This window comes from Elephas maximus, chromosome 3 (assembly GCF_024166365.1).
Source record: "Elephas maximus indicus isolate mEleMax1 chromosome 3, mEleMax1 primary haplotype, whole genome shotgun sequence".
In the NCBI taxonomy this organism is placed as follows: domain Eukaryota; kingdom Metazoa; phylum Chordata; class Mammalia; order Proboscidea; family Elephantidae; genus Elephas; species Elephas maximus.
This window is the reverse complement of record NC_064821.1, coordinates 61,649,518-61,676,150: the sequence shown is the minus strand read 5'-3', so window position 1 is coordinate 61,676,150 and position 26,633 is coordinate 61,649,518. Positions and strand designations below refer to the sequence as shown.

Here is a 26,633-nt window from a genome sequence, read left to right as displayed (position 1 = left end):
TCCCCGCCTCCCTCTCCCCTCTCTCTAACACACACACACACACACACACACACACACACACACACAAGCAACCACGCAGCTGCAGCGCCGAATCCATCCCCCCACGCCTCCCTCCAACACACACACGCACACACACGCACACACAGAGCACGCAGCTGCAGCGCCCTGGGTCACTCTCGGGGCAGGCTCCAGGCAGGAGACAAAGGTCGCCAAGGCTCCTGGCGCCCTGCACCGGGCACCGCAGAGCCACTCTCCGAGCTGTCCCCGCCCCCGAAACCGGTCCAGGCGAGGTCTAGACCCCGAATGCCAGGCTCCCTCCCACACCCGCCCTCTGCTCCCGGCGAAGCCCAGGCCTTAGCCCCAGCGCACCAAGGGTTAAGGAGCCGGCAGTGGGAAGTCGGCCTCCGGGCCTGACTGGCTGCGCATCCCGGCCCCGGCCCCCGCGCCCTGCCATTGGTCTCCGGGCGAGCCCGCCTCCCCGGACTCGGCGCCGAAGCCGTGCACTCGCCCGCGGGAAGCCGAGCGCGCGCCGGGTCCACCAGCCGCGCCGTCCGAGAAGCGCGGGCCGGAGCCGGGAGCCGGAGCCGGGCTGCTGGGAAGGGCGCGCGGCCGGAGCAGAGCAGGGCGGAGCGCGGGCGCTATGGTGAGTGCGGCGCCCAGCCCGCTGCCCCGGCCCTTCTAGCCGCGAAGGTCCCGGGCGGCAGCGCCGCGGGCCGGACCCGGGGCCGGCCGGGCTCGCGGGAGGCTGAACGCCGGCGGCAGCGGCGGCCGCAGCCCGACCCTAGGCTGGCGAGGAGTCGGTGGGCGGCCCGGGAGGCTCGGCTCGCGAGGCGGCGGAACGCTCGGCCCGGTCGGGGGCTGCAGCGTTGAGCTTGATTCTGGGCGGCTGGAGCGGGCCCGGTGTGGAGGGCTCGGGGTAGCCGGTTCGGCTCGAGAGCAGTTACGGTCTGACTTTGGGCGTCCAGAAATCCCTGGACCCCACCCAGACCTAGCTGGTTTTGGAGACTCGGCAGACGGGCTGGGCCCAGTTCGGGGGTGGGAGGCGATTCCGAAGCGGCCGGGACGCTGAAGGAGGTCTAGGTCCGAGGCACGGTTTGGAGCATCGTGGGTGGCCGTGGGTGCCTCCTGAGCGCATTCGGAGTGCAGGGTTGGGAGTATGGAAGTACTGTGGGACTGCTGATCCCGCAGTGGCCTAGGGGGATGAGGGGGTCTGGGCAGCCAGATCGCGGCTGTCAGAGTACAGGGGACACTTGGTGTCCCGTGCCCAGCGACCCCAATCTCCCCAGTATCTCCCGATAATGGCAGGGAATCTCAGAGGAGGGAGTCGCTGAGGTCCAGCGCTGTCTGGGATGGGCAGGGGCACCAGGGAAAGGGCACTGGGGAGGGAGATTTCATGGGGATCTCTGAACCAGTGCCCAGGAGGGAAATCTATCCGGTTAGGCTGGGCTTGCTGAGGGCTGTTGTGGGGAGGGGGGCTGTCTCTGAAGCCTGAGAGCCAGGGCCCTTCTATCACCTCTGGAGGTCCTGGTAATCACCTCTCTATCTAGGGGGCTGAGGCTACTTAGTTCTTTGCTTTCCTTCCCCATGGGCAAGTCCCTCTGATTCTCCTAGTCCTATCAATGTTGCCAGCCTGGGGGCCTAGGTGGGGCCAGGATGGGACCCCCCCCCGTAGACCTGAAGAGTCCCCCAGCTCTGCCCAAAGCTGGAATCGCCTTACAACACCCCTTAATCCTTCCCTCTAGGTTCCCTCCTTCTTCTCATTCCCCCTAGTATCTACCTTCCTTGTCCACCCACCACTTACTTGCCTCTCCTGAGTCAATAGTAATGGAATTATGGCATAATTTAATACCCAGAGATACTTAGAGACCATCTTGTATCAATCCTACCTCCTCGTCAGGAATCTTCCTTGGAATGCGCTGCTTGAATAGTTCAGTGGTGAGGAGCTCACTACCTGTGGACTGGCCCTTGATTTAAGGTCTCAGTATATGGACAGTAGAAGGGGGTAAGACTTTGAGGTCATATCATCCATTCCTCCACCTCCAAGGCTGCCCTGACCTAAGTCACCCAGAAAAAAGAATTACTTTCCTCCGTAAAAACCACCAACAAAAGAGAGGTCATCACCCCACCCCGGTGACACTTTTCAGAGCCTCACAACCTGAGAAGGCTTCCAGCCTAGCGGGGAAGACCTCAGGCTTTGGCATCTGACAGGTTTGGATTAGAATTCCACCTCTGCCACTTCCCTACAGGGACTTTGGTCAGGGTTCACCATCACCTCTAAAGGTCAGCTTCCTCAACCTGCAAAATGAGATGATAGGCCTTATCTCGCAGGGGTATTGTGGGGACATGATGATATAATCTAAGTGAGAATACTCACTCAAATGCAGTCTAGTTCCCTTTCTTTTATAACCTGAAACTCAAGTTGAGAAGTTCAACCTGACCTCTAACCTATTTCCTTGTCTGAAATAAGCATTAATGTTTATCATGTTGTCCAGAGAAAAGGAGCTCTGGTGGTGCAGTGGTTAAGTGTTTGGCTGCTAATTGAAAGGTCAGTGGTTTGAACCCACCAGCTGCTCCATAGGAGAAAGTGGCGGTCGGCTGTCATAAAGATTACAGCCTTGGAAACCCTATGAGGCAGTTCTACTCTGTCCTCTAGAGTTGCTAGGAGTTGGAATTGACCCTGCGACAGGGAGTTTTTGTTTTGCTTTTTTTTTTTTTTTAGAGAGAGGAAGGGGACAGTGATACTTAGAGAACCAACCATTCATTTGTTCGTCATTCAACAGAGATTTATTGAGCATTTAATATATGCGAAGCCCTGTGCTAGGGAGGAAGAAACTGACATAAACTCTGTGTTAAGGAATCTTCCACCAGCCTGCAAGTGTCTACGCTGATTCTCAGGCGAGGTGGCATGTCCTCAAGAGGGCTGGGGATATCATATGCCAAGTGAGGGCTCTTTTCTGGCTGGAGAGATGAGAGAAAGCGTCACTGAACAGGTGGCATCTGAATTGGAAGGAATATCCCAGGTAGGGAGCAGAAGACCAGAGGTGTTAGAGCACAGGAAAGGCCAGCATGAGGCTTGCTTGGCACCTGGGCATAGGGGAGCCGGGAAAGAGGAGACAGGTCAGCAAGGGAGTTGCTGGGGCCCAATAGTCAAAGGCTGAAGACAGTGAGAGTTGAAAATTCACTGTCGTTTATTGACCCACCACATGTGGGTCGGGTGGAGGCAGAGATCAGGCCTCCCTGGCCCCTGTCATTTTGGTTTCCCCTCAACGCTAGCCCCTGTGCTGTCATTCCTGAGGCGGGGGTGAGTCAGGCCTGCGCAAGTGTTTATTCCCTGGATCTCCTGCTCTGTGGGTTTTAAACAAATCCAACATTCCCTCCCCTCCAGCGAGGACTAACTGGGCTTCTTTGGAGAACTGTTTCCTGTTGTCCTAGCTGAATCTCCCTGATGGTCCCAACTCCCCACCCAGGTCTTTAACCCCTTGGCAGTGAGTCAGCACTGTTTTGTGTATGCGTGTTTTAGGTGAAAATTTGCCAGCAGATTAGGTACCCCTTTAATAATTTTTATACAATTGTTCCATGCCCTTGGTTACAATTTTTACAATGTGTCAGCATTCTCATTTCCATTCTGTTTGTTCTCTTTACATTGATCTAGCTTCCCTTCCCCCTCTTGACTTCTCATCTTTCCTTTTGGGTAACTGTTGGATATCTGGTCTTATATAGTTAATTGTTTAAGGGAGCAGATGATATTGTTTATTTTATAAGCCAGTCTATTATTTGGCTGAAATGTGACCTGCAGAAATGGCTTCAATTCCAAGTTCAAAGGGTATCTTAGGGCTATAGTCTTGGTGGTTCTTCTAGTCTCTATCGGTCCAGTAGGTCTGGCCTTTTTAAGGAATTCGAGTTTTGTTCTACATTTTTCTCCCATCTATCCAGGACCTTCTGCTGTGTCCCTGGTCAGAATGGTCAGAAGTGGTAGCTGGGCACCATCTAGTTCTTCTGGTTTCAGGTTAGAAGAGGTTGTGGTTCATGTGGGCTATTAGTCCCATGGACTAGTTTCTTCTTTGAGCCTTTGATTTCCTTCATTCTCTTTTGCATCATATGAGTAGAGACCAATAGTTGTATCTTAGATGACTGCTTGCAGACTTTTAAGACCCCAGATGCTACTCACCAAACTAGGATATAGAACATTTTCTTTGTAAACTATGTTATGCCAGTTGACTCAGTTGTTCCCCGAGACTGTGATCCCAAGCCTTTTGACCCAGTAAACCAGTCTTGCAAGTTGTTTGGTTATGAACACTGTTCATAAAGGCCTTATGTAGGCCCCTCAACATAAGCTGTAGGATGAGGGTTCTGAGCAGGCTTTTTATATCTCCTGTGCCTGGTTATCCTCAAACCACCCAGCAGTGAGCGCAGAGAGACAGAGACAGTTGCCCATGGTCACTCAGCAACATAGTGCCAGAGCAAGAACAACCTCCTGCATGTTTGGAGGGTTAACCAGGCAGGCAATTGGGGGGAAAGGAGGCCCAAGCCGACGTTCCTAGTCTGCTGTTGTGGTGCCTTGAGAATGTTCCTTCACATTCCAAGCTAGGGGCTGAGCTTAAAGCAATGGTCAGAGGTGGGAATCATCTTTACTATACAGGACAGACAGGGTCCAGGGCCTAGATTTGAATCCTGGATGTGATTTGCTTTGTGACCTTAGGCCAGCCATCGCCCCTCTCTGCCTTCTTTCCTACCAAATGAGGCCAATTTGTCCCACTTCTCAAGACACCGTGAGGATACCATGATGCAGAGACACTCGGCAAATTATTAAGAGTGCGAAGGCAGGTGTTATCGTTTAAAGACGTGAGGCCAGCCGGGTGCCCAGAACCAGCCCAAATGGGGTCTCCAGAGCACAACCAGTACCTTTCCCTGGGTGGCCCGTGCCAGTGCTGGTAACTGGGTTACTCCTGTTCCCTTGCATTGCTATGATTTTTGGCACACAGGGATGTTGTTAACTTTTATTAAAGAATAAGTACATTGTTTCCCAGACCGAATTGGAGAGGCCAGGCCTATCAGGGAGGGATGGGATTTGATTAGCTAGGGGGCTATCTGGTAGGCATTGCAGAAAGGCATTTTTTCTTTTTTTTTTTTTTGCATCTTACTGTTTTGAATATATATGTAGCTCAGCATTTGCCCATTTAGCGTTTTTCATATGTATGATTTAGTGGCATCAATTACATTAATAGTATTGTGCAACCATCACCAATAATCATCTTGGCAGAACGTTTTGGTCATTAGCCAAGACTTAAGCAGGGAGGGTAAAGTCCACACTTCAATGTCTACAGTGAGGGAGGAAACCATCAGCAAAGGTTTACAGTTTTTTGCGTCTCTGCCTAATTTTTTCTTTCCCAGGTGATTAGGTAAGCACCCTTGCAATGGTCAGTGCTTCAATCATTCATTCACTCATTCAGTGGTTCACTGAACAAGGCTGTCTGGCCTAATGTGAGGCTGTTGGGGCTACAGCCAGTGCAGAGGATATTCATAAGCCCCTCTTCCGCAATCTGACAGGCAGGCAGATGCTGAGCAGGAAATGACAAGTGCAATTAGTGTTTCCAAGGAGACACTCAGGGTGCTGTGAGGGGAGATAGGGGAGCCTGGCCTGGGCATCAGAAAAGGCTTCCTGAAGATATGACACTGAACTGTGGTCTAAGAATGAACGATACCGGTAAGAACATTCTGGGCATAGTGAGCAGTATATGTGAGGTAGTACCGAGCATGGTAATACTGAGCATGGTTCATTCAGGAAGTATAGTTCACTAGAGGTGCAGAGGTCCATGCTTGGGAGATGGACAGGGGTAGGCACACACAGGGAAGGTCATGTTAAGGAGTTGATCCTAAGGGCAGTTGGGAGCCACTCAGGAGTTTAGAGTGAGGGAGCGACATGGTTGGATTTGCATTTGGGATGGTCACATGGGATACTTGGTGGAGAATGGGTAGGAGGGTCAAGGCTGGAGGCTGAGAAACCAGTTAAGAGGCTGCTAGCATGGCCCTGGGAGAGCTGATGGTGGTCCGGCCCTCTCTACTCTCACATCACACCCCCATCACACCGCCTAGAGTGGGTAGTGTTGAGAGGAGAAGGCTTCCACTCCTGCCCCTGTGGGATGCAGACCTGAGGCATCACCCTTCCTTCCCTCATTCTTTCAGGTAAATAACCAGGGGGCTCCTGCCTTTAAGGAACTTTGATCTAATAGAAGAGAAAGACACATTCTCAAAAGGCTCTGGAACAAGATAGAAAGTGATAAGTACCAGCCTGGGGATGCAGCTCGAGAGTCATCCTGGCTGGGGATGTGCACCAGGGAAGCCTTCCTCACTAGAAGAGGTGGCATTTGAGCTTCCTGTGGCAGCACTTAGTGAAGGCTTCCTAGGTGTCAGGTTTGGAGAGAGAAAAAATGACAGGAGACTCTCCTGTCCTTGAACAGTTCATACTCCGGGGGTGGAGAGAGGCAAAGTTTAATGAACAACCAATGTTGCCTGAACCCCGCTGTCATAGTGCCGCGAGGTGTCGAAGGCCTGGGAGTTCTACCCCTTCCGGGGCCCTGAGGCCAGGGGTGGCTGGGAAATCCACAGGCCTGTCTTCGCTCACTGACAAACTTCAGAATGGCTCCCTCCAGCATACAGGGCTCTTGGAGGTCCTGAGGGGAGTTGTAAACAGAGAAGCAAGTTTCTAGAGAACATTCAGGAAATAGACTGAGGAAGGGTTTAACTTCAGGGCCTGAAGCCAGGGAGCTGGGCATGGCTGTTGGACCCTCTTAAGAGCATAGAGTGCTGTGTGCAAAGGGAATTAGTAACCATCTAATTCAGCTTTCCTGTGTTGTTGTTAGGTGTCGTCGAGTTGCTTCTGACTCATAGGGACCCTGTGTACAACAGAACAAAACACTGCCCGGTCCTACGCCATCCTCACAATTGTTGCTATGCTTGAGCCCATTGTTGCAGCCACTGTGTCAATCCATCTCATTAACGGTTTTCCTCTTCTCCGACCCTCTGCTTTGCCAAGCGTGATGTCCTTCTCCAGGAGCTAGTCCCTTCTGATAACATGTCCAGAGTACATGAGACAAAGTCTCGCCATCCTTGCTTCTAAGAAACACTGTGGCTGTACTTCTTCCAAGATAGATCTGTTCATTCTTCTGGCAGCCCATGCTATATTCAATATTCTCTGCCAACATAATAATGTGTTACAGCAGGGAAAACTGAGGGCAAAAGGAAGCTTCTGTTCTTGAGCATTACCTCATGCCAAGCACTTAAATGTAATCTCTTTGATTCTCACGCCAACCTTAGGAAATAGGTTGTCCCCATTTTAGAGTTGAGAAAGCTGAGGCTCAAAAGTCACGTAGGGAATTAGGGACTGTAGCTAGGCAGCAGCTTCCTGACCTCCGGCCTCAGGGTCCTGGCCTCTGTCCCAAGCTGCCACTTTGATTTAGCAGAAACTCTGCCTTCCTGGGAAAGCTCCCCCGAGACGGGGTTGGGACTGTTTGGCCATGGCCGGAGGCGTTGGGAATTGCCTGGGGCTGGACCTTGGCCAGGCTGAGGTGCTGATTATCTTTCACCTTTGCGTTGCACTTGATTGTACAGCCCTTTCCTTCCCATTTGCTGACTGTTCTTGGGTCCCACTACCAGTTGGTGGCAGAGCTGGAACTTAAACCCAGGCTTTGGTAACTTCCAGCCCAGACCCCCATCTCCCTGGCTTGGGTAGCACCCCCTTCCTGCCTGGCACTGTCTGGGGCCCCCTCCCAGATCTTCAATGGCTCCCTGACTAGAGATGCCCCAGGCTTCCTGATCACATGCCCCCATGGGCGTAAGGAGCTGCCCCAGGTCCAGCAGCCTCCTCTCCCTGCTCTCCTCCCCACTTGCTCCTTTGCCTCCTTGGCTGGGAAGTTGGGAGTCTGGTGTGGGCGGCAGCCAGGAGAGTAGGGTTACAATATAAACACTGCCGTGTCAATATTTACTCCTGCCTGCAACCAGAGCCTCCCACCTCTCTGCCTGCCTCCCTCCTCAGTGTCTGTCCAGGTGCCCGTGGCCAGCTCCGTGGGTCTGGTCTGATGATTGAGAGCAAGACCCTGTGTGGAGTGTGGCTTCCAGGCCAAGCTGTGCCACTAACCTTTCCTAGGAGCCTGAACAAGACGCTCTCCCTTCCTGGGCCTCAGTTTTCCCATCTGTAAAATGCCATGGTATCTTTATGTTAATGGGGGAGGAACGATTCAGAACAGGCGGGTGAGAATGGTTGCACATCTTGAAGACAGTAATCACCGTCACTGAATTGTACGTGTAAACATTGTTGAATTGGTGTATGTTCTGCTGTTTTTTCTCCAAAGCAACCACAAAAACAAACAAAGAAATTACATGGCATCTGTAGAACGACTGGCTCCAGGGTCTTTTTCAGCAATTACTTGTAGGATAACAAGCATAATGCTATGGTTCAGAACACAATGTCAAGAGCCAGGTCAAACCTGGGTTTGAATCCCAGCTCCACCACTTCCTGGATGGGAGAATTTGGGCAAGTCACTTAACCCTTTGAGCTTTGGTTTCTTCATGTGTAAAATGGGGACCATAACAGCATGAGTGGAGGCTTGGTGGTAAGTGTTAATGAGATACCGCTTGTAGCACTCTCAGCCTAGCTCTTGCACAGCATAAGGACTTAATAAATAGTGGTGATGGTCGTTATCCCAAGTAAACGTTTTATAATTCTCTGAATCCAGCCACTGGGTTGCATCACTTGGGAACTGGAGCCAAGGGTGGGGACTCTAATTTCAAGCCCTGCTAGGACTCTGGGGCCCAAGCTGGGCCGGGGCGAGGCTGGGGATTGAGAAAGCCCCTTGATCAACACTGCACACACCCCCAGCCACCCAGCCTTTGGAGTTCCCTCTTGCTGGGCGGAGGTCCAAGGCTACAATGACCTCAGAGATATGTGGCAGTGAGAGAGGGAGAGAGGGCTGGGACGGGAGGAAGGACGCATTTCCTAAGCAGCAATTTCGCAGAAGCTCCGGGTCCCGTAAGCGCATAAGCTGTTTACTCCAGCTCTGGAGAGGAGGGGATCTGGCTGGTGACGGGCAACGTGAAGTGCCAGGCCCAAACAGGCAGTGGAAAGTGGGGAGGGTAGAGAGATGGGGGCTGCTGGCGCAGTGGAAGCTGACCTTGGAGACCACAGGGCTCAGGTTCAACCCTGCTTGTCACTTTGAACAGTTAAATCAGCCCTCTGAGATTGATTTTCCTCCTCCAACTCGACGTCAGCTGACGACACCAACAACAATACCAATATGGAGCTCTCGGGGCCTGTTTGGTGCAGTAGTTGGAAGGATTCAATCAGATGGTGTTTTGAAAGAACGCAGCTCAGAGCTGGCACTTATGGGGGGGCTTAATCAATCTCAGCTGCTGTTATTGTCACAACTGTCATTACGATGACACTGGATGCCAATCTTGGCTCTGGGGCTTCCTGAGGGTAGAGATTGTGCATTTTTTAAAAAAATTGTGGTATAATTTACTTAAGATGCACACGTCTTGTACAGTGCAGTGTTTTCAAATGCATACACCTGGGTAACCACCTTCCAGCTCAAAATACAGAACATTTCCACCTTTCCAGAAATTTCCCACGTGCCCCTTCCAGCAATCCCCCTGCCGTAGGCCACCGCTGACGTGCTTTCTGGCAGCGTAGCTGTGCCTGGGTTGGAACTTCATGTGCACGGATTTGCACAGTATGGACTCTTTCGTGTCTGGCTTCCTTCAGTCAACAGTGAGTGTTTTTGAGGTTCATCCAAGTTGCTACCTGTATCAGTATCTGCACCTTGTGAAGCTGAATAGTGTCCCATTGGATGGATGTGTCACTGATTCCAGTTCTGGGTTATGGTGAACAAAGCTGCGGTGACATTCTTGCATGTCCCTTTGAGGACCTGAGAGCTCATTTCTCTTGAGCACGTACCTAGGAGTGGAACGGCTGGGTTCAGGGTCGAGTCTTGTTTAACTTTCATAGAAGCCGCTACTCAGTTCTCTCAGGTGGTTTCATTTTCAGAATGTATTGCTCACCCTTTGGCTGAGGGGCCCAAGACTTAGCTTAGAACTGGTTCTCAGTTATGGTTTTTTTTTTTTTTTTAAAGATGGAAGGAATTAGAGTCCTTTCTTTGTCTTATCACTTCAGATCCACTCTGCCGGCCCTGCCCCTACCCATGAGGCCTGGCCACTCTAGGGTGGCTCTCTGCCTGAACCCTGGGCATATGGCTTCACCAGGTATCCTCAGAGCAGGGAACAGGTACTAGAGACCACAGGCCATAAGGCTTTACCACTCTTTGGTTGTGTGACCTCAAGCAAGTCCCTTCCCCTCCCTGGTCCTCAGTTTCCTCTTCTGCAAAACAGTGGGTGGTTAAAGATTCCCCCAGCTCCCCAGCTTCTGGTGGTCCCCTCTCTTTGGGAGCCATTTGCTCCCATTTGCCTTGTGCTGTTCCACCTCCAGGGTTGCACCTGACCCACTGATGGGACCCTGCTGCCCCATGTCTCCATGAAATAACCCTTCTGGAAGCGGGTAGTCTCTTTGTTCTTGGTACCCTCCCTAAGGACCTCACTGTGACTCAGTCTCTGGGTGACAGCCCCCTGGAATGTGCCCTGGCTTCAGGAGCCCACTGTGGAGGCTTGGCAGAGATGACCTTGGGTCAGGCCAACCTGGTTCTGTAGCCCCGTGACTCCACCTCCCTGAGCTCTAACCAGCCTCCTTACCTGCAGGTTTGTGGGGACCAAACAAGGTCCCGCCTCATTGCAAGGGCAGAAATGGATGGGGCAGCTAAACCCCTGCCCTTCCTGAGCTATGTTCTTGGGGAAGGAGACAGACTAAACAGGCCAGCAAGCCAACCAGAAGGACCATTTAAGAGAGAAAAAAGAAAATATAATAGGGTCATATGGTGGAGAGTGCTTGGGAGGTGGGGGCGGGGGCTACTCTAGCTGGGAAGCCAGGGAAGGAGATGACATCTGAGCTGAGACCTGGGATGAGGAGGGGGCAGCTGGGCAAAGATGTGGGAGAAGAGCAGAAGGAACAGCAAGTGCAAAGGTCCTGAGAACAGGGATGAGGACTTTGGCAAGTTGAGGGTGGCAAGAAGGCCTGTGTTATAGGGACGGAGGGGGCCGGGGAGGGCTGTTGGAAGAGGCCAGAGAGGTGGGCACGGAGGGGCCAGGTCACATGGGAAGTCGCTGAAGGGCTTCAAGTAGGGGGATGACTTGATGTGGTTTATGTCTAGAAAGACCCTGGCTACTGTGTGAAGGAGGGACTGGAGTAGGCAGGAGGGAGGCAGGGAGGCCAGGGCTGGGTGAGAGTAACAAAAACCCAGTGCCGTTGAGTCGATTCCGACTCATAGCGACCCTATAGGACAGAGTAGAACTGCCCCATAGAGTTTCCAAGGAGCGCCTGGCGGATTTGAGCTGCTAACCCTTTGGTTAGCAGCCATAGCACTTAACCACTACGCCACCGGTGAGAGTAAAAAAAAAAATTTTTTTTTTTTTTTTTAGGTGTCAGTATATTCACCCTGTCCTGACGGCAAGGGGACTTATGTCTCTCTAGGGCCTGGGATTTTAGGAGCTACTTCAGAGGATAGGGAGCCCTGGTGGCACAGTGGTTAGGAGCTCAGGCTGCTAACCAAAAGGTCGGCAGTTCAAATCTACCAGCCGCTCCTTGAAAATCTTATGGGGGCAGTTCTACTCTGTCCTAAAGGGTCACTATGAGTCAGAAGTGATCAGAGGACAGGGGAGAGATAAAACAAACAAACTAGTTGCTGTCAAGTCGATTCAACTCATGACAATCCCACGTGTGTAGAGTAGGACTGCTCCATAGAGTTTTCAAGGTGGTGACATTTCAGAAGCAGATCGCTAGGCCTTTCTTCTGAGGCACCGCTGGGTAAGTTCGAATTAACCTCACAGTTAATTGAGCTCTTAACTGTTGCAGCACCCTGGGAGAGCTGTTCCTGGCAGCAGCAGTGCATGGTGGGTAAAAACTCTCTTCGGAGCCACCAGACAGACCTGCCTTGCAACCTCTGCTTGAACTCAGCCGTCCAGAGTGAACTAGGAATTCTCCCAAAATGACCAAGTTCCCACCACCTGAGACCCTGGGGACCTAGGGAAACGGGGCCAGAAGGGCACCAAGACAGAGGGAGCCTCCCCTGCTTCTGCACACCCTGCCGAGGAGTGAGGGCTGAGGAAGTTGTGACCACAAGGAGATGCCCGGCCCTCTGCCCTCAGCCTGGCTCTGGGCTGCTGCTCCCACGGCCAGGCTCCAGGGGATCCTGTAGCTTTGTGGTTCCTGGGTGTCCCGGGCTGGCCTGGGCAGGAGATGACTTTGGGGAGGTGGCACTTCCTCTTTCTCTGCCCTGAGTGGTGAGTGGGTGGTTAATCTGCATCCTGCTGGGCTTTAGGGGCCTGGGGGATGGGAGAGAGGGAGGGGAGCTCACAGGGCCACAGAAGGTCTGAGTGGAGGAGGGACTTAGACATCATCTAGACCAACCCCTTTATGGGGAGACAGAGGCTCAAAAAGGGAGAGACTTCTCACAGGCTGCACAGTGAATTAGAGGCAGGATTTAGACACCCACTTCCAGCTTCCTAATCTAGCGCTGCTTCTGGTTAAAATGTGGGTTTTGGCAAATAATTGTTTAGCTCAATTAGTAAAGAATGTCTGCTTGAGCACAGTGTTCTTTAAATTTTATTTATTTTGTTGTTATTGCTGAGAATATACATGGCAGAATATATACCAATTCAACAATTTCTACATGTACAATTTAGTGACATTGATTACATTCCTTGAGTTGTATAACCATTCTCACCCTCCTTTTCTGAGTTGTGCCTCCCCATTAACATAAACTAACTGTCCCCTAAGCTTCCTATCTAATCTTTTAAGTTGCTGTTGTCACTTTGATCCCATATAGATAGTTCTTAAAAGAGCGTAATGCTCAAGGCAGACTTTTTTTAAACTAGTTAAGCTAAACTGTTGCTTGGTTTTAAGGAGACTTCAGAGGATATTTTTGGCTTAAAGTTTAAAGATTACCTCAGGGCACCAGTTTCACGGATGCATCCAACCTCCATGGCTCTAGAAAGTTTAGAGTCCATGAGAATTTGAAATTCTGTTCTGCATTTCCCCCCTTTTGATCAGGATTCTTCTATAGAATCTTTGATCAAAACATTCAGTAATGGTAGCCTGGCCGTCCAATTATTTTGGTCTCATGGCAAAGGAGGCAGTTGTTCATAGAGGCAATTAGCCACACATTCCATATCCTCCCCCTATTCCCGACTCCTTCTTCCTCTGTTGTTCCAGGTGAGTAGACACCAATTTTTGTGCCTTGGATGGCTACTTGTAAGCTTTTAAGAGCCCAGGAACTACGCAGTGAATTAGGAGGTAGAACGGAAGCACTAAACACATTATTAGGCTAATTAACTGCGATGTCCCGTGAAACCATGACCTTAAACCTCCAAACCTAGGAACCAAATCCCATGAGGTATTTGGTTGTACATAAGCAGCTTCAGCAGCTGCTCTTTTTTTTTTTTTCCCAATCATTGTTATAAATATATCTATCACACAACTTTTGCCAATTTAACTTTTTACAGGTATACAACTTATTGACAGCAATTACAATAATCAGCTATGCAACCCTACCATTAATCCATGTGCTTTTTCCATCACCGTTAATCCCCCTTTTCCCCCTCCCTCCCACCTCTGGTGACCACTGATAAACTTTGATCTCTATACATTTGCCTTTTCACATAAGGGAGGTCATACAATATTTGTCCTTTTGTGATTGGCTTATCTTGCTCAGCATAATGTCTTCAAGCTCCATCTGTACTGTACAGTATGTATCAAAACTTAATTTCTCCTACTGGCTGAGTAGTATTCCATTGTATGTGTGTATCACATTTTGTTTATCCATTCATCTGTTGATGGGCATTTTGGTTGTTTACACCTTTTGGTTATTATGAATAGTGCTGCAATGAGCATTGGTATACTAGTCTCTTTTTAAGTCTCTGCTTTCAAGCCTTTTGGGTACATACCTAGGCGTGGAATTGCTTGGTCATATTGTAGTTTTATTTTGAGTTTTTTGAGGAACCACCACACTGCTTTCCAAAGCGGCTGTGCCACTTTGCATTACCACTAGCAATGCATAAGGGTTCCAGTTTCCCCACATCCTCGCCAACATTTGTTTTTTTCTGTTGGTTTTTTTTTTTTTAACCTTAGCCATTCTATAGGAATGTAGAGCATTGTGCTCTTTTAAAGAATTATCTGTATGGGATCAAACAGGCAAGTCGAAATGTCAGATGAGAAGCTTAGTTTCTATGAGTTTATGTTAATGGCGGAGGAGCAATTCAGGAAAGGAGAGTGAGAATGTTTGCAGAACTTGAAGAATATAATCAATGTCACTGGATTGTACATGTAAAAATGATTAAATAGGCGTATGTTTTGCTGTGTACATTTTCAACAACAACAAACAAACAAAAGATGTGGGTTTTGGAATCAGACAGACCTGGGTTCCAGTCTCTGCACTGCTGCTAAGTCCCAGCTGTGCAACCTCGGGTGAAGCACTTCACTTCTCTGAGCCTCAGTTTTCCCCTCTGTGGAAAGGGATGATGGTAACACCTACCTCATAGTGTCATTATGAAGACTGGTTAAGATCATTCATGTAAAGCTCGTAGGGTGGTGCCCATAGATCCTCAATAAATGGGAGCTGTTATGATTAGCGTTATGGCTTGTGGGTCTGATATTCTAAGCCTTGTAAAGTGCTGAAAGAGTGGCTGGTCCTGGCCCCATTTATCCTGCTTCCCAGTTCTGATGAACACACTTATTAGGGGAGGTGATGAAATTCCTGTCGGCTGCCCATCTCACTGCTGCTTGTGCAATTTTCTTCCCCAGTGTAGTTGGTAGACCCTTTGATGGCCCATTAATTACCCCCTGACAAGGCTCTGCGTGGGCTGGAGCTGTGTTGTCTGCACAGCGAACGGTGGGCAGACAGGTACTATGTGAAGCCCAAGATGGAAAGCTGGGTGGCTTCCCGCCCTCTGCATCGGGTCCCCACCATGCATCCACGACACCTGTTTGTGCAGAGGTGCCTAGGGATTGGAGCAAGGGCCTTGGAGTCAGCTTGAGTTTGAATCCCGGATCTATCACTTATTTGTTGTAAAGGACCTTCGTTGTTGTTCCTGGGTGCTGTTGATTCTATTTTGACTCGTAGTGACCTCATGTGACAGAGTAGAACTGCCCCATAGAGTTTTCTTGGCTGTAATCTTTATAGGGAAACCCTGGTGACATAGTGGTTAAGTGGTACGGCTGCTGCCCAAGAGGTTGGCAGTTCAAATCCACCAGCGCTCCTCGGAAACTCTATGGGGCAGTTCTACTCTGTTCTATGGGGTCACTATGAGTCGGAATCGACGGGACGGCAACAGGTTTATGGGAATCTTTATAGAGGCAGATCGTCAGGTCTTTCTCCTGCAGAGCAGCTGGGTGGGTTAAGCAACTGAGTGCTTAACTGTTACGCCACCAGGGCTCCTAAAGGACCTTTAGCAGGTGAGTTTTCCTCTCTCAGCCTCAGGTTCTCCATTTGTGAAGTGGGGCTAACAACTCCCTCCCACGGTGGCTGCAAACCTTAAATGAGAGAAGATATGGTCAGAGCATGTGGGGTGCATGTCCGGCGCTCGACACAAAGAGGTGGGTGTCGCTATCGACAATATCAGAATATGCCCCAAGCCCATTAAGCCTATTTCTCTTCCTGTAGCTGTTCCCAGAAATTTTCTTGACGCCTCCTCCCCTACCATGTGTTGCCCCAGCTCCCCAGGCTGCCTTCTGTCAGGGCACTAGTCACCTTGGACCGAAAGTGTCTGCTGTCTCCTCCCGCACTAACACAGACCAAAGCATGGGCTCTTGGACCAGCCTGCCTACAGAAAGCACCAACTAAATGCTAGCTATTTCATCACTGACAGAGTTCTCCTGGAGCAGAGCCGTTGCCTTTTATCTCTGCATCCCTGCACCTGGCAAGGGTCCGGTGCTCTCCTAATAGGAATGGAGTTGGAACGGATTTGGGGTCTGTCAGTTTGTCATACTGTGGTGGCTTGTGTGTTGCTATGATGCTGGCAACTATGCCATAAGTATTGCAGATACCAGCAGGGTCATCCATGGTGGACTGGTTTCACTGGAGCTTCCAGACTAAGACAGACTAGGAAGAAGAGCCCGGCAATCTATTTTTGAAAATTAGCCAGTGAATACCTTATGGACAGCAACACATCATGATAAATGGTGAAGAAATTGAAGTTGTCGAAGATTTCATTCTGCTTGGGTCAACAATCAAGGCCCATGGAAGCAGAGGTCAGGAAATCAAATGATGTATTGCATTGGGAAAACTGCTACAAAAGGCCTCTTTTAAGGGTTAAGAAGCGAAGATGTCGCTTTGAGGACTAAGGTGTGCCTGATCCAAGCCATGGCATTTTCAGTTGCCTCATATGTAAGCAAAAGCTGGATAATGAAAAAGGAAGATTAAAGAAGAATAGAATCAGTGTATTCGAATTCTGGTGTTGGCTAAGAATATTGAGTTTACTGTAAACCGCCAGAAGAATGAACAAATCAGTCTTGGAGGAAGTACAACCAGAATGTTCCTTAGAAGCGAAGATTGTGAGACTTAGGCTTCTTACTTTGGACACGTCATCAGGAAAGACCGGTCACTAGAAGAGGACATCATGTTTCACAAAGTAGAGAGTCAGCAAAAATGAGGGACATCCTCCATGAGCTGAATTGACACAATAGCCACAATAATGGACTCTTCAGCACAATAACGATTGTGAGGATGGTGCAGGAATGGGCCACACTGACGACAACTCAATGGCAACTAATAACAACAACAGGGATTTGCATCATAAGCGATGAAGAGCTGCTTTACCAATGAAACAGACCTTGCCAGAAAGACTTGGTTCCTCAGCCTGTGCCCTGGAACTGAGCAGGATGTGGACCCTGGAAGGGGAATGGCTGGCCAAGTGAAGAGGGAGGTCTTTGGGGTAGACTTTGTCTATCACTTCTTGTCAGTTTCTGAAGATGGAAGTGTGATTTCCAACACAATCACAAATCAAAGGGTTGAAAAGAACCTCATAGATTATTCTAGGCCAACCTACCCATTTGTTAGGTAGGAAAACCAAGGCAGTGACCTTGGCTTGGCTTCAGGCCTCCCTGACTTCCAGCCCAGACCTTGCTGTAGCTTTGGAGCAATCTAATCAGATGGCGGGCGGGGGCTGCCCTGGAAGGGCAGGTGCCTCACATTGTTTATTAGCAGCCCTGGAGTGGCATTTTCTCTTTTCACTTGTCTATAAAAAACCTTTAGAGACCCTTCTAGAGTCCTTGGTGGCTCATTCCTGCAGGTTTCAGAGCTGGACTCAAGCTCCAAGAGGGCAGCAACCATGTCTACTTGTTTCCCACTCTATCCTTGCACCCAGCACAGTGCCAGATGTCCCCACCAGATATTGTTGATTATGAAACAACAGCCCTGAGAGTCAGACAAGCTGGATTTGAACCCCCTTGTGATGGGTTGAAAGGTGGTCTTGCAAAAAGATATGTCCACCCAGAACTTGTTTGGAAAAGCATCTTTGCAGAACATGAGAGGTTGCTGGCCCAGCAGACCATTCTTCTCACCACAACCTGGATACCTCATCCACTTTGCTTGTTGGCCTGTTTTCATGAGTAGAGGCTGATTTTAATTGGAGTGATGTTTCAGGGATTGAACACAATGCCTCAGTTGTTTGTTCTGCAAGCACCATCTTGCCATAGGGAACACAGTCTTCAGCCAATGTCAGCAGCTTCTCGTGTTCTCATGGCCACTGCTCTGTTCTTGGTCAAGGACTCAGGCCATGTTTTAAGCTACTTTATTTCGCAGACATTTCCCACAACCTGCTCTATATCATCTTGCACTGGGGGTAAGGTGAGGAGGAGGTTCAGACATAGGGCTGCCCTTAGCAAAGCTTACAGTCCGCAGGGGGAAGTAGGGCAGAATCACTCTGATACAATATGATCAGCACAAGGCTGGGCAGGTTGCTTCAGAGAAGGCTTCCTGGAGTTGGTGACACTGGATAATTCCTTGGGAGATGATATAATATTAATTTCTGGCTACACTGGGGTTTTATCCAATGTATTTATTCAATTTGTTTTTTCCTGCCAGTTGTTTTTACCACTGTTAGCTATGTTGTTGTTAGGTGCTGTCAAGTCGGTTTTGACTTATAGTGACCCCATGTGATGAAATAGAACTGCTCCATAGGGTATTCTAGGCTATAATCTTCATGAGAGCAGATCGCCAGGTCTTTCTCCCACAGAGTAACTGGATGGATCCGAACTGCCAACCTTTAGGTAAGGAGCTGAGCTCTTAACCATTGCACTACCAGGACTCTAGTCTTAGCTATAACATCACATTTATTCAGCATTTGCTGTGTGCCAGGCCCAACACTAAATGTTTTATATGGTATAAATTTACCTACCCCGCACATCAACCCTGTGAGGTGTCTATTATTATTACTTCCATCTTATAGGTGGGGAAACTGAGGCACAGAGCAGCAACATATCTTGCTCAGTGTCACTCGGCCAGTAAGTACCAGAGCAGGATTTGAACTCAGATAGTCTGCCTCCAGAGTTCGACTTCTTAACCACTATGTTATAGTGCTTCCTCGGTAACTCACCTTTCTCCACAAACCTTATGGTCAGGCAATCTTGTGAACAAAGAGCATTTCACCTTCCATGGGGGTCCATTGCAACCAGCAAAAGTGAGGAAATTAATATTAGTTTTTTCAGTACAGCCTGCCTTCAGCATCAGCTCTTAAACAGATATAGACCTTCAGGAAAGAAGGTCAGGAAGTCCAAACCCTAGAAAATGAAGGCCCTATATCAGGGAGAGGAATAGGGATTAGAATAGGAGGCATTTTGATGGGGAGAGGAAGGAAATTCAGAAGGATGAAAAAGTTGGAGTTCAAATTGTGCCAGCATTTGCTGAGTGCCTCTTCTGTGACAGATAGGGGTGTCTCTGGCCTTAAGGAACTTCCAGGCTTGTGGGACAGGTAGACAGGTCAACAGGTAAATTGCTGAATAATGTTTGAGTGTATGGCCAGGAGCCTTCAAAGACCCAGAGAAAGGGATGACTTACTTGGCCCTGGGAGGTGATGTTTAAATTGGGTCTTGAAGGATGAATAGGAGTTTGCCAGCCAGGCAGAGCCAGTAGTAATGGAGTCAGGATTTAATCTGAGCAGTCTGGCCTCAGAGGCTGTGTGCTCACCTCCCATGGTGTGCTTGGCTCTGCTGCCCTGCAAGGCCTGGCCTTGGGAGATGCAACTCTTGGGGTCCCAGGTCACTCAGTGCAAGCCATATCCCACCTAGCCCCTGCTTCTGCTCCCCACAAACCCCACTCCCTGTCCCTTCTGCCAGTGTGTTTGGTTGACCAGCCTTGCAGGAAAGTTCTCTGCCCTCTCTGTATGGCCCAAGATGTATATCCCCCAGTACACCTGTGGCAGTGGAAGAGGCACCAGGAGACAGCGAAGCATTTCCTGGTATGTTTTTTAACCGTTTTCCCTGAGCACCTGCAGTGGTCAGACCAGGTGCCAAGTGCTTTGCATAAGGCACCTCCTCATATCATTCCAACAACCCCAGCAGGTTATTGTTGTTGTTAACTGCCATCAATTCAGCCCCTCACTCATGGTGACCCCAGGCACAATGGAATGAAATGCTGCCTGCTCCTGTGCCATCCCCATAATCAGCTGCGAACTAGACCGTTGTGATCCACAGGGTTTTCATCTGCTGATTTTGGAAGTAGACCTACCCGGGCAGATAGAGGTTGTTTATCACCACTTTAAACATGAGGATGTGGGAGAAAGATGTGGCAGTCTGCTTCCATAAAGATTATAACCTTGGAAACCCTATGGGGCAGTTCTACTCTGTCCTTTAGGGTCATTATGTGTCAGATCAACTCAATGGCCATGGGGTTGGTTTCAGTTTGGGTGTCTTGAGTCAATCTCTTTTGCGATATAAAAGGGATTAAACAAGCAAGTGAGCAGAGCAGAGATGGGGTAGGATAGATCCCGAGACACATGGAGATCTGCAAGGAACTAGGAAGCAGAAGCTGAAGAGACCTTCCTCCAGAGCCAACAGAGAGAGCGCCGGTGCTGTGAATTCGGACTTCTAGCAGCAGTCAAGAAATCAAACAACATATTGTATTGGGCAAATCTGCTGCAAAAGACCTCTTTAAAGTGTTAAAAAGCAAAGATATCACTTGAGGTCTAAGGTGCGCCTGCCCCAAGCCATGGTATTTTCAGTTGCCTCATATGCATGTGAAAGCTGGACAATGAATAAGGAAGACTGAAGAAGAATTGCTGCCTTTGAATTATAGCGTTGATGAAGAATATTGAATATACCATGGACTGCTAGAAGAATGAGAAAATCTGTCTTGGAAGAAGTATACTCAGAATGCTTCTTAGAAATGAAGATGGCAAGACTTCATCTCGTGTACTTTGAACATGTTATCTGGAAGGACCGTCCCTGGAGAAGGACATCATGCTTGGTAAAGTAGAGGATCAGCAAAAGAGGGAGACCCGCAACGAGGTGGACTGACATGGTGACTGCAACAGTGGGCTCAAACAAAGCAATGATTGTGAGGATGGCACAGGACCTGGCATGTTTGATTCTGTTGTACATAGGGTTACTATGAGTCGGAACCGACTTGACGGCACCTAACAACAGCCTCCTAAACTGTAAGAAAATAAATTTTTGTTTGTTAAAGCCATCTACTTGTGGTATTTGTTATAGCAGCACTAGGTAGCTAAGACAGTTGCACAGCTAAGCTATTTAGTTAGTAGAGGAATCAGAATTTGCACCTTGACCTGCCTGACTCCAAGGCTTGTGCTCATGTTTTTAACCATGAGTGGGGACACTGGTGATGATAGACCATGTGCCTTTCTGGTGACAGATGTCTCACCCTTGTTCCGGAAAACCTCCGTGCTCATAATCAGGGCACCCGGGAAGTGGCGACACCAATGACGTTGCATTGATTGCAGCATTTCCTAAACTTTTGAGTTTAAGTCATAAGATTCACTGTGGATGCTGGTTACAGACACAGATTTCATTGCCCCTGATGCAGTAAGTTTAGGGTGGCATCCAGGAACCTATATTTCCAACAAGCTCCCTGGGTGATTCCAGTCCTGGTGGGCCACAGACCACACTTTGGAGATCCCGATTTACTGCATGTCTGCCCTAGGCCCCGCATTATCCTGGACATTTTCTTGTCGTTTTAGCTATCAGAAGGTCACCTGATAGGGGACATCAGTGCAAAGGGAGGTGGAGAGCCTTGAAGGAGATTTCTGTCAGCCATGGTGAGGACATTTGTAACCAGCGTGTCCAAAGTATTAATTTAATCTTCAAGTCAACGGGATAAGGAAACTGTGGCTCAGAGAGGCTAGGCACTTGCCCAGAGCGAAACAGCTCCTAGTGGCAGAGCTGCTGTCAGAACCCAGATCCCTCAGCTGCCAAGGCCTGTGCTCTTCCCAGTACCCCACACTGCCTCTTTAGCACCAGCTCCTATACAGAGATTCGTGGAGGTATGAGTCCAGCTCTTACAGTAACCAGGTAAATATGGGAGGATTGGTGGTGGCAATAGCTACCATTTTATGAGCACCTACTGTGTGCCAGGCACCGGGTATAGAATGGCGAGCATGCAGACATGGTCTCATGCAAATTACGCAAATCTCTTAACTATGAGGAAGGTACTATGTAACGGTTAAGTGCTTAGCTGCTCAGTTTGAACTCACCAGCCTCTCTAGGGGAGAAAGACCAGGCAATTTGCTCCCACAAAGATTACAGCCTTAGAAACCATACAAGGCAGTTCTAGTCTGTCATATAGGGTCACTATGAGTTGGAATGGACTTGACAGCACCCAGTAACAACAACTATGTGAGTTTATATCAGGAGCCTCTGCCAGGCAGGGGCTGAGCAGAGAGCGGGGGCAGAAAAAAGATCCCTGAGCAAGTAACATTTGAGTGGAGACCTGAAGGATGGGTTAATTGTGAACTAGGTAAAGAAGTAGAGAGAAAAAGATTCTAGGCTGAGGAAACAGCATGTGGAAAAGCCCTGAGGCAGGGACCTATAGCCTGTTCAGTGTAACGAGTGGAGAGCAAGGGAGAATGTGACACTCAAGGTGAGGCTGGCGGGGTGGCCAAGGCTGGACCCCACAGGGTAGTGCAGACTGGGGTGAGAGGTTTGCATTTCACCCCAAGAGCAATGGGAAGGCACAAAGGGCATGTGTGTGTGTTTTCAAATCCATAAACTGTAGACTTTATTTTCTTCTATGTAGAAAGGCTCTATTTAATAAAGCCTACAAGGAAGAAAAGGCAAAGATTTATAACCCGAAAGGGTTGTCAGCATGGAGATAATAAGACCCGACTTGCCTATTATTAAACTCTCCCTGGCTGCTGAGTGGAGATGGACTTGGGGGAGGGGGCCAGAATGGAGATAGCAGATGGTGGTGGCTCAGACCAGACCAGTGGCAGTGAGAAGGGAGAGGTGGACAGGATAGAGTTGGCAGGGCTTGGTGACTGATTGGGGTTGGGAGGGTGATCCAGCCCATTGCTTCGACAGATGAGAGCACAGGGGCTCAGAAAAGGTGTGTGAGCTGCCAGCGTCACACAGCTTGACAGCAGATGCCTAGATGCCAAGCCAGGAGCCTCCTGTCCCAGGACCTTCCACTGAAAAGTCCAACTTCTGGCAGCTGCTTTCGCAGAACCCCAGAACTTCTCTTCAGGCCTCCTGGTGGCTGTACTGCCCCTCCCTTGCCCCTGCCCCTCCCCTACACAGCCTGGGGCGCCAGGGGGTGCTTTAAGGGCAGAGAGGTTTGTCTTTGAAGCATCTGATGGGGGAGGGGCAGCTCTGTGACCTCCAGATTCTTTCCCTGTGACCTCTGCACCAAAGGTCTAGGCCCTCAGGGACCCTGCCCTCCCCAGGCTTTGATGAGTTCCACAGAAATGGGCCTGGGGGAAAGAGGGTCGGAAGTTGGAGCTCCTGACTGGGAAAGGGGGAGCCTGGGAGCGGGTGTGGGGCTTCCAAGGGCCCGGGGAGCTGCCCCCTGTCTGGGAGAGGGTTTCCCTGTGAGCAGCTCTCCGGAAGGGAGGTGCAGGGCCAGAGCCTGGTCCCCATGTCCCACAGGGTCTCTCCAGAAGTAGGGAGATGCCCCCTCATCCAAACTGCTTGAACTGGAAACTGCTCACTGGCATTTTAAGATTTCCTTTTTCTTCCCCTAATAACCCCTGTCTGGCAAATAAGGCCTCTGAGATGTTCAATAAGTGAATTTTTAGCTCTGCAGGCCTCTCCCTACCTCCCTATCCTAGTCCACACCATCCCCCTTCTGGAGGCAGGTCAGCCAGACTTTTCCCCGGTATGAACCTCAACTTCCCTGCGGCTGAGCCCTATCTTCCTTAGGGTTTGGATCTCTCTTTGGGGTGTTCTCCCCTCAGGCCCCTTCTCTCTGGGTATTGCCCCGGAGCCCTGGACCTGGGCATGATCCCTCTCTGGGAACAGTGTTCCCCTCACTCCTGGAGACCCTCCCCCATCTCTCTCTCTCTCTCTCTCTCTCTCTCACACACACTCACACACACGCACACAAAATCTTCCAGGGACTGGGCCCTTCTCACCCTGATACTTACTAGGTGCTCAAGAAATGTGTTCTCTTCCTCCTGCCACTCCTTCTCCCAGCACCCCGAACCAAGCTTTGTGGCCCCCGCACCTCCTTCTCCCTCCCCCGCGTGGGTATTTTTGCTCAGGGAGCATGCCGTGTGACAGCCCAGCCTGGGAAGCAGCTATTGTTGGCTCAGAACATCACGTGGAAGAAAGATGAGAGCTGAGAACCAAAAAGTAAACTCATTGCTGTTGAGTCTATTTTGACTCATAATGACCCTATAGGACAGAGTAGAACTGCCCCATAGGGTTTGCAAGGCTAAAATCTTTACAGAAGCAGACTGCCACATCTTTCTCCCACAGAGCAGCTGGTGGGTTCCAACTGTCGACCTTTCGGTTAGCAGCCAAGCGCTTAACCACTGCGCCACCAGGTCTCCTTTGAGGGCAGGAAAACCACTCACAGTTACAGACAGACTCAGCCACTGGTCCCATACCCCATAGGGTCAGGGCGAGGCAAGTTTAGGACCAGTCAAAGCAAGTCCCCTTCCCCTACTAGGGAGCTCAGTGGTAGAAATGGTTGCCCTGGTGGGAAATTGGGAAACAGGCTTGGAAAGAAGAGGTAGGTCTGCGAAAGAGCTTCGTAGAGAAACCAGAATCTCCTGGAGCCCCTGGCTGATGTCAAAAGGACAGTAACCAGGAGCCCTTGTGTTTGTGTAGCTCTTTATGCCCGCTGATCTCGTTGCTTCTCTTGCCCATTACCTGTCTGCTCCATGGGCAGGAGTTAGAACCACAACTTACTGAGAATTAACTTTGAGCCAAGGCCTGTGCTAAACAATATATGTGAATTGACTCATTCCATCCCCAAGCGATTCTAAAGAGATGGGTCCTATTGTGTCCCCTTTTAACAAATGAGGAAGCTGAGATTAGGCAAGGCTAGGTGACTCAGCCAAGGCCAAACAGCTGGGAAGTGGGAGAGCGAGGATTCAGGCTGACTCCAGAATCTGGCTTTCATAGGCTTTGGTGGAATGTCCAACTTCAGGGCTGAGTGTGGTGTCATGGGTTGAATTATATCCCTCCAAAAATGTGTGTATCAGTTTAGCTGGGCCATGATTCCTGGTATTGTGTGAATGTTGTAAATCCTGCCTCTACGTTGTTAATGAGGGAGGATGGACAGCAGTTGTGTTAGTGAGACAGGACTCAATCTACAAGACTGGATTGTGTCTTGAGGCAATCTCTTGAGATATAAAAGAGAGAAGGGAGTAGAGAGAAATGGGGACCTCATACCACCAAGAAATCTGGACTGGGAACAGAGCACATCCTTTGGACCCGAGGTTCCTTACTGAGATGCTCCTAGACCAAGGGAAGACTGATGACAAGGACGTTCCTCCAGAGCCAACAGAGAAAGCCTTCCCCTGGAGCTGACGCCCTGAATTTGGACTTTGTAGCCTACTAGACTTTGCGAGAATAAACTTCTCTTTGTTGACGCCATCCGCTTGTGGTATTTCTGTTATACCAGAACCAAACCAAACCCACTGCAGTCAAGTCGATTCCGACTCATAGCGACCCTATAGGACAGAGTAGAGCTGCTCCATAGAGTTTCCAAGAAGCGCCTGGCGGATTGGAACTGCAGACCTCTTGGTTAGCAGCTGTAGCACTTAACCGCTACACCACCAGGGTTTCCATTTCTGTTATAGCAGCTCTAAATGACTAAGACAGGTGAACATGCTTTTCATACTGAAGAGAGAGGCCAGCAGAGGAAGATGAGAAGGTTGCTCTAGGAGCCCCACCTGGGTGTCTCTCCGGATGGGAAGGAGGTGGTGCTCTTTGGGAGGGGCCTGGGAGGTGGAAGCAAGTTCCCAGCTGGATGAGAAGCTGGCACTGTTCCTCCAGGTGCTCACGCCTATTCCTTCAGTCCCCTGCAGGGGGAGCCCTCGAGGGCAGGGACCCTGGCTTATTTGTCTTGGCTTCCCTGCCCTTAGCAGATACCCAGTGAACAATAAGGGGAGGGAGGGAGAAACCTCACAGGGCTAAAACAGTGAAGAGGTCGAGATTGAGAATAAGCCTTTGTGTCCCAGGTTCATAATCCTAGGACCAATTTATTGTTCAGATTGTCAAAAGAAACACATCTTTAAGTATTTAATGTCAGTTAATGGAGAAATAAAGAGCCCTGATGGCGCAACAGTTAAGAGCTCAGCTGCTAAGGAAGGGTTGGTGGCTCGAACCCACCAAGCCACTCTGCAGGAGAAAGATTTGACAATCTGCTTCCGTAAAGATCAAAACTGACTGGCCAGCATCCAACAACAGCAACAGTTAAAAAAAAAAAAAAAACCAGTAGAGAAATAGAATTCAGTGTACAAAATTGCACTTTGCCGCCAATGCCGACCCCCATCTATTGTGTAATGTGTTTCTTTAGGGAACAGAACCCGGAACAGAATGTATGTGAACATTTCCACTGGCCCTCTCTGATCTTTCCACTGAGGACATTTGCCCCATGAGAGCCATTTTCCTCCTTCTTTGGTGATTTGTGAATTTTCTTGCTGTCCCCAGGTGGCAGTGAGTGAGTCAGCAGGAGAGCTCATTCAGGAAAGTCCAGAGGAATTTTTCTTCTGCATCAGGTTCCACTGAGCAGTGTGGGTGACATCTGATGACACACACTCGAGGTTGGGTAAGGAGAGGTGGGCACACTCCTTAGCTGCTTTTCTCTGCCTCCTCCACCGCCTCCATGTGTCTGCAGCCTTTCTATGGCCCAGAGCCATGTCAGCCTGAGCAGGGAGGTGGATTTGGTGACCCTTGGGCTCTTCCAGCCTGACTCAGCCCAGCCCTGGCCCTCTCTGAGGAAAATGAGTCATTTTTTTAACCCTGAAATATTTCTCTTCATGTGGGAAGAAAGGGAAAAGAGGCAAGGGTGGGGAGAGCCCCATTGGTTCCCTCCAAACTTGTTTCTCAGCTATGAGGAACACTCTAACCACAGAAG

The 26,633-nt window shown here is 49.7% G+C and overlaps 1 protein-coding gene across 1 annotated transcript in view; it reads left to right on the top strand.

Moving 5' to 3' along the window:
• Window positions 1–489: 489 nt before the first annotated feature.
• The window catches only part of ECE1 (endothelin converting enzyme 1), a 137,742-nt gene continuing 111,598 nt past the window's right edge, over window positions 490–26,633 (top strand). Inside the window, exon 1 of the mRNA XM_049878177.1 lies at window positions 490–643. Coding sequence (XP_049734134.1) covers window positions 641–643 — 3 coding nt within the window. The 5' untranslated portion in view covers window positions 490–640. The remainder of the gene's footprint in view (window positions 644–26,633) is intronic.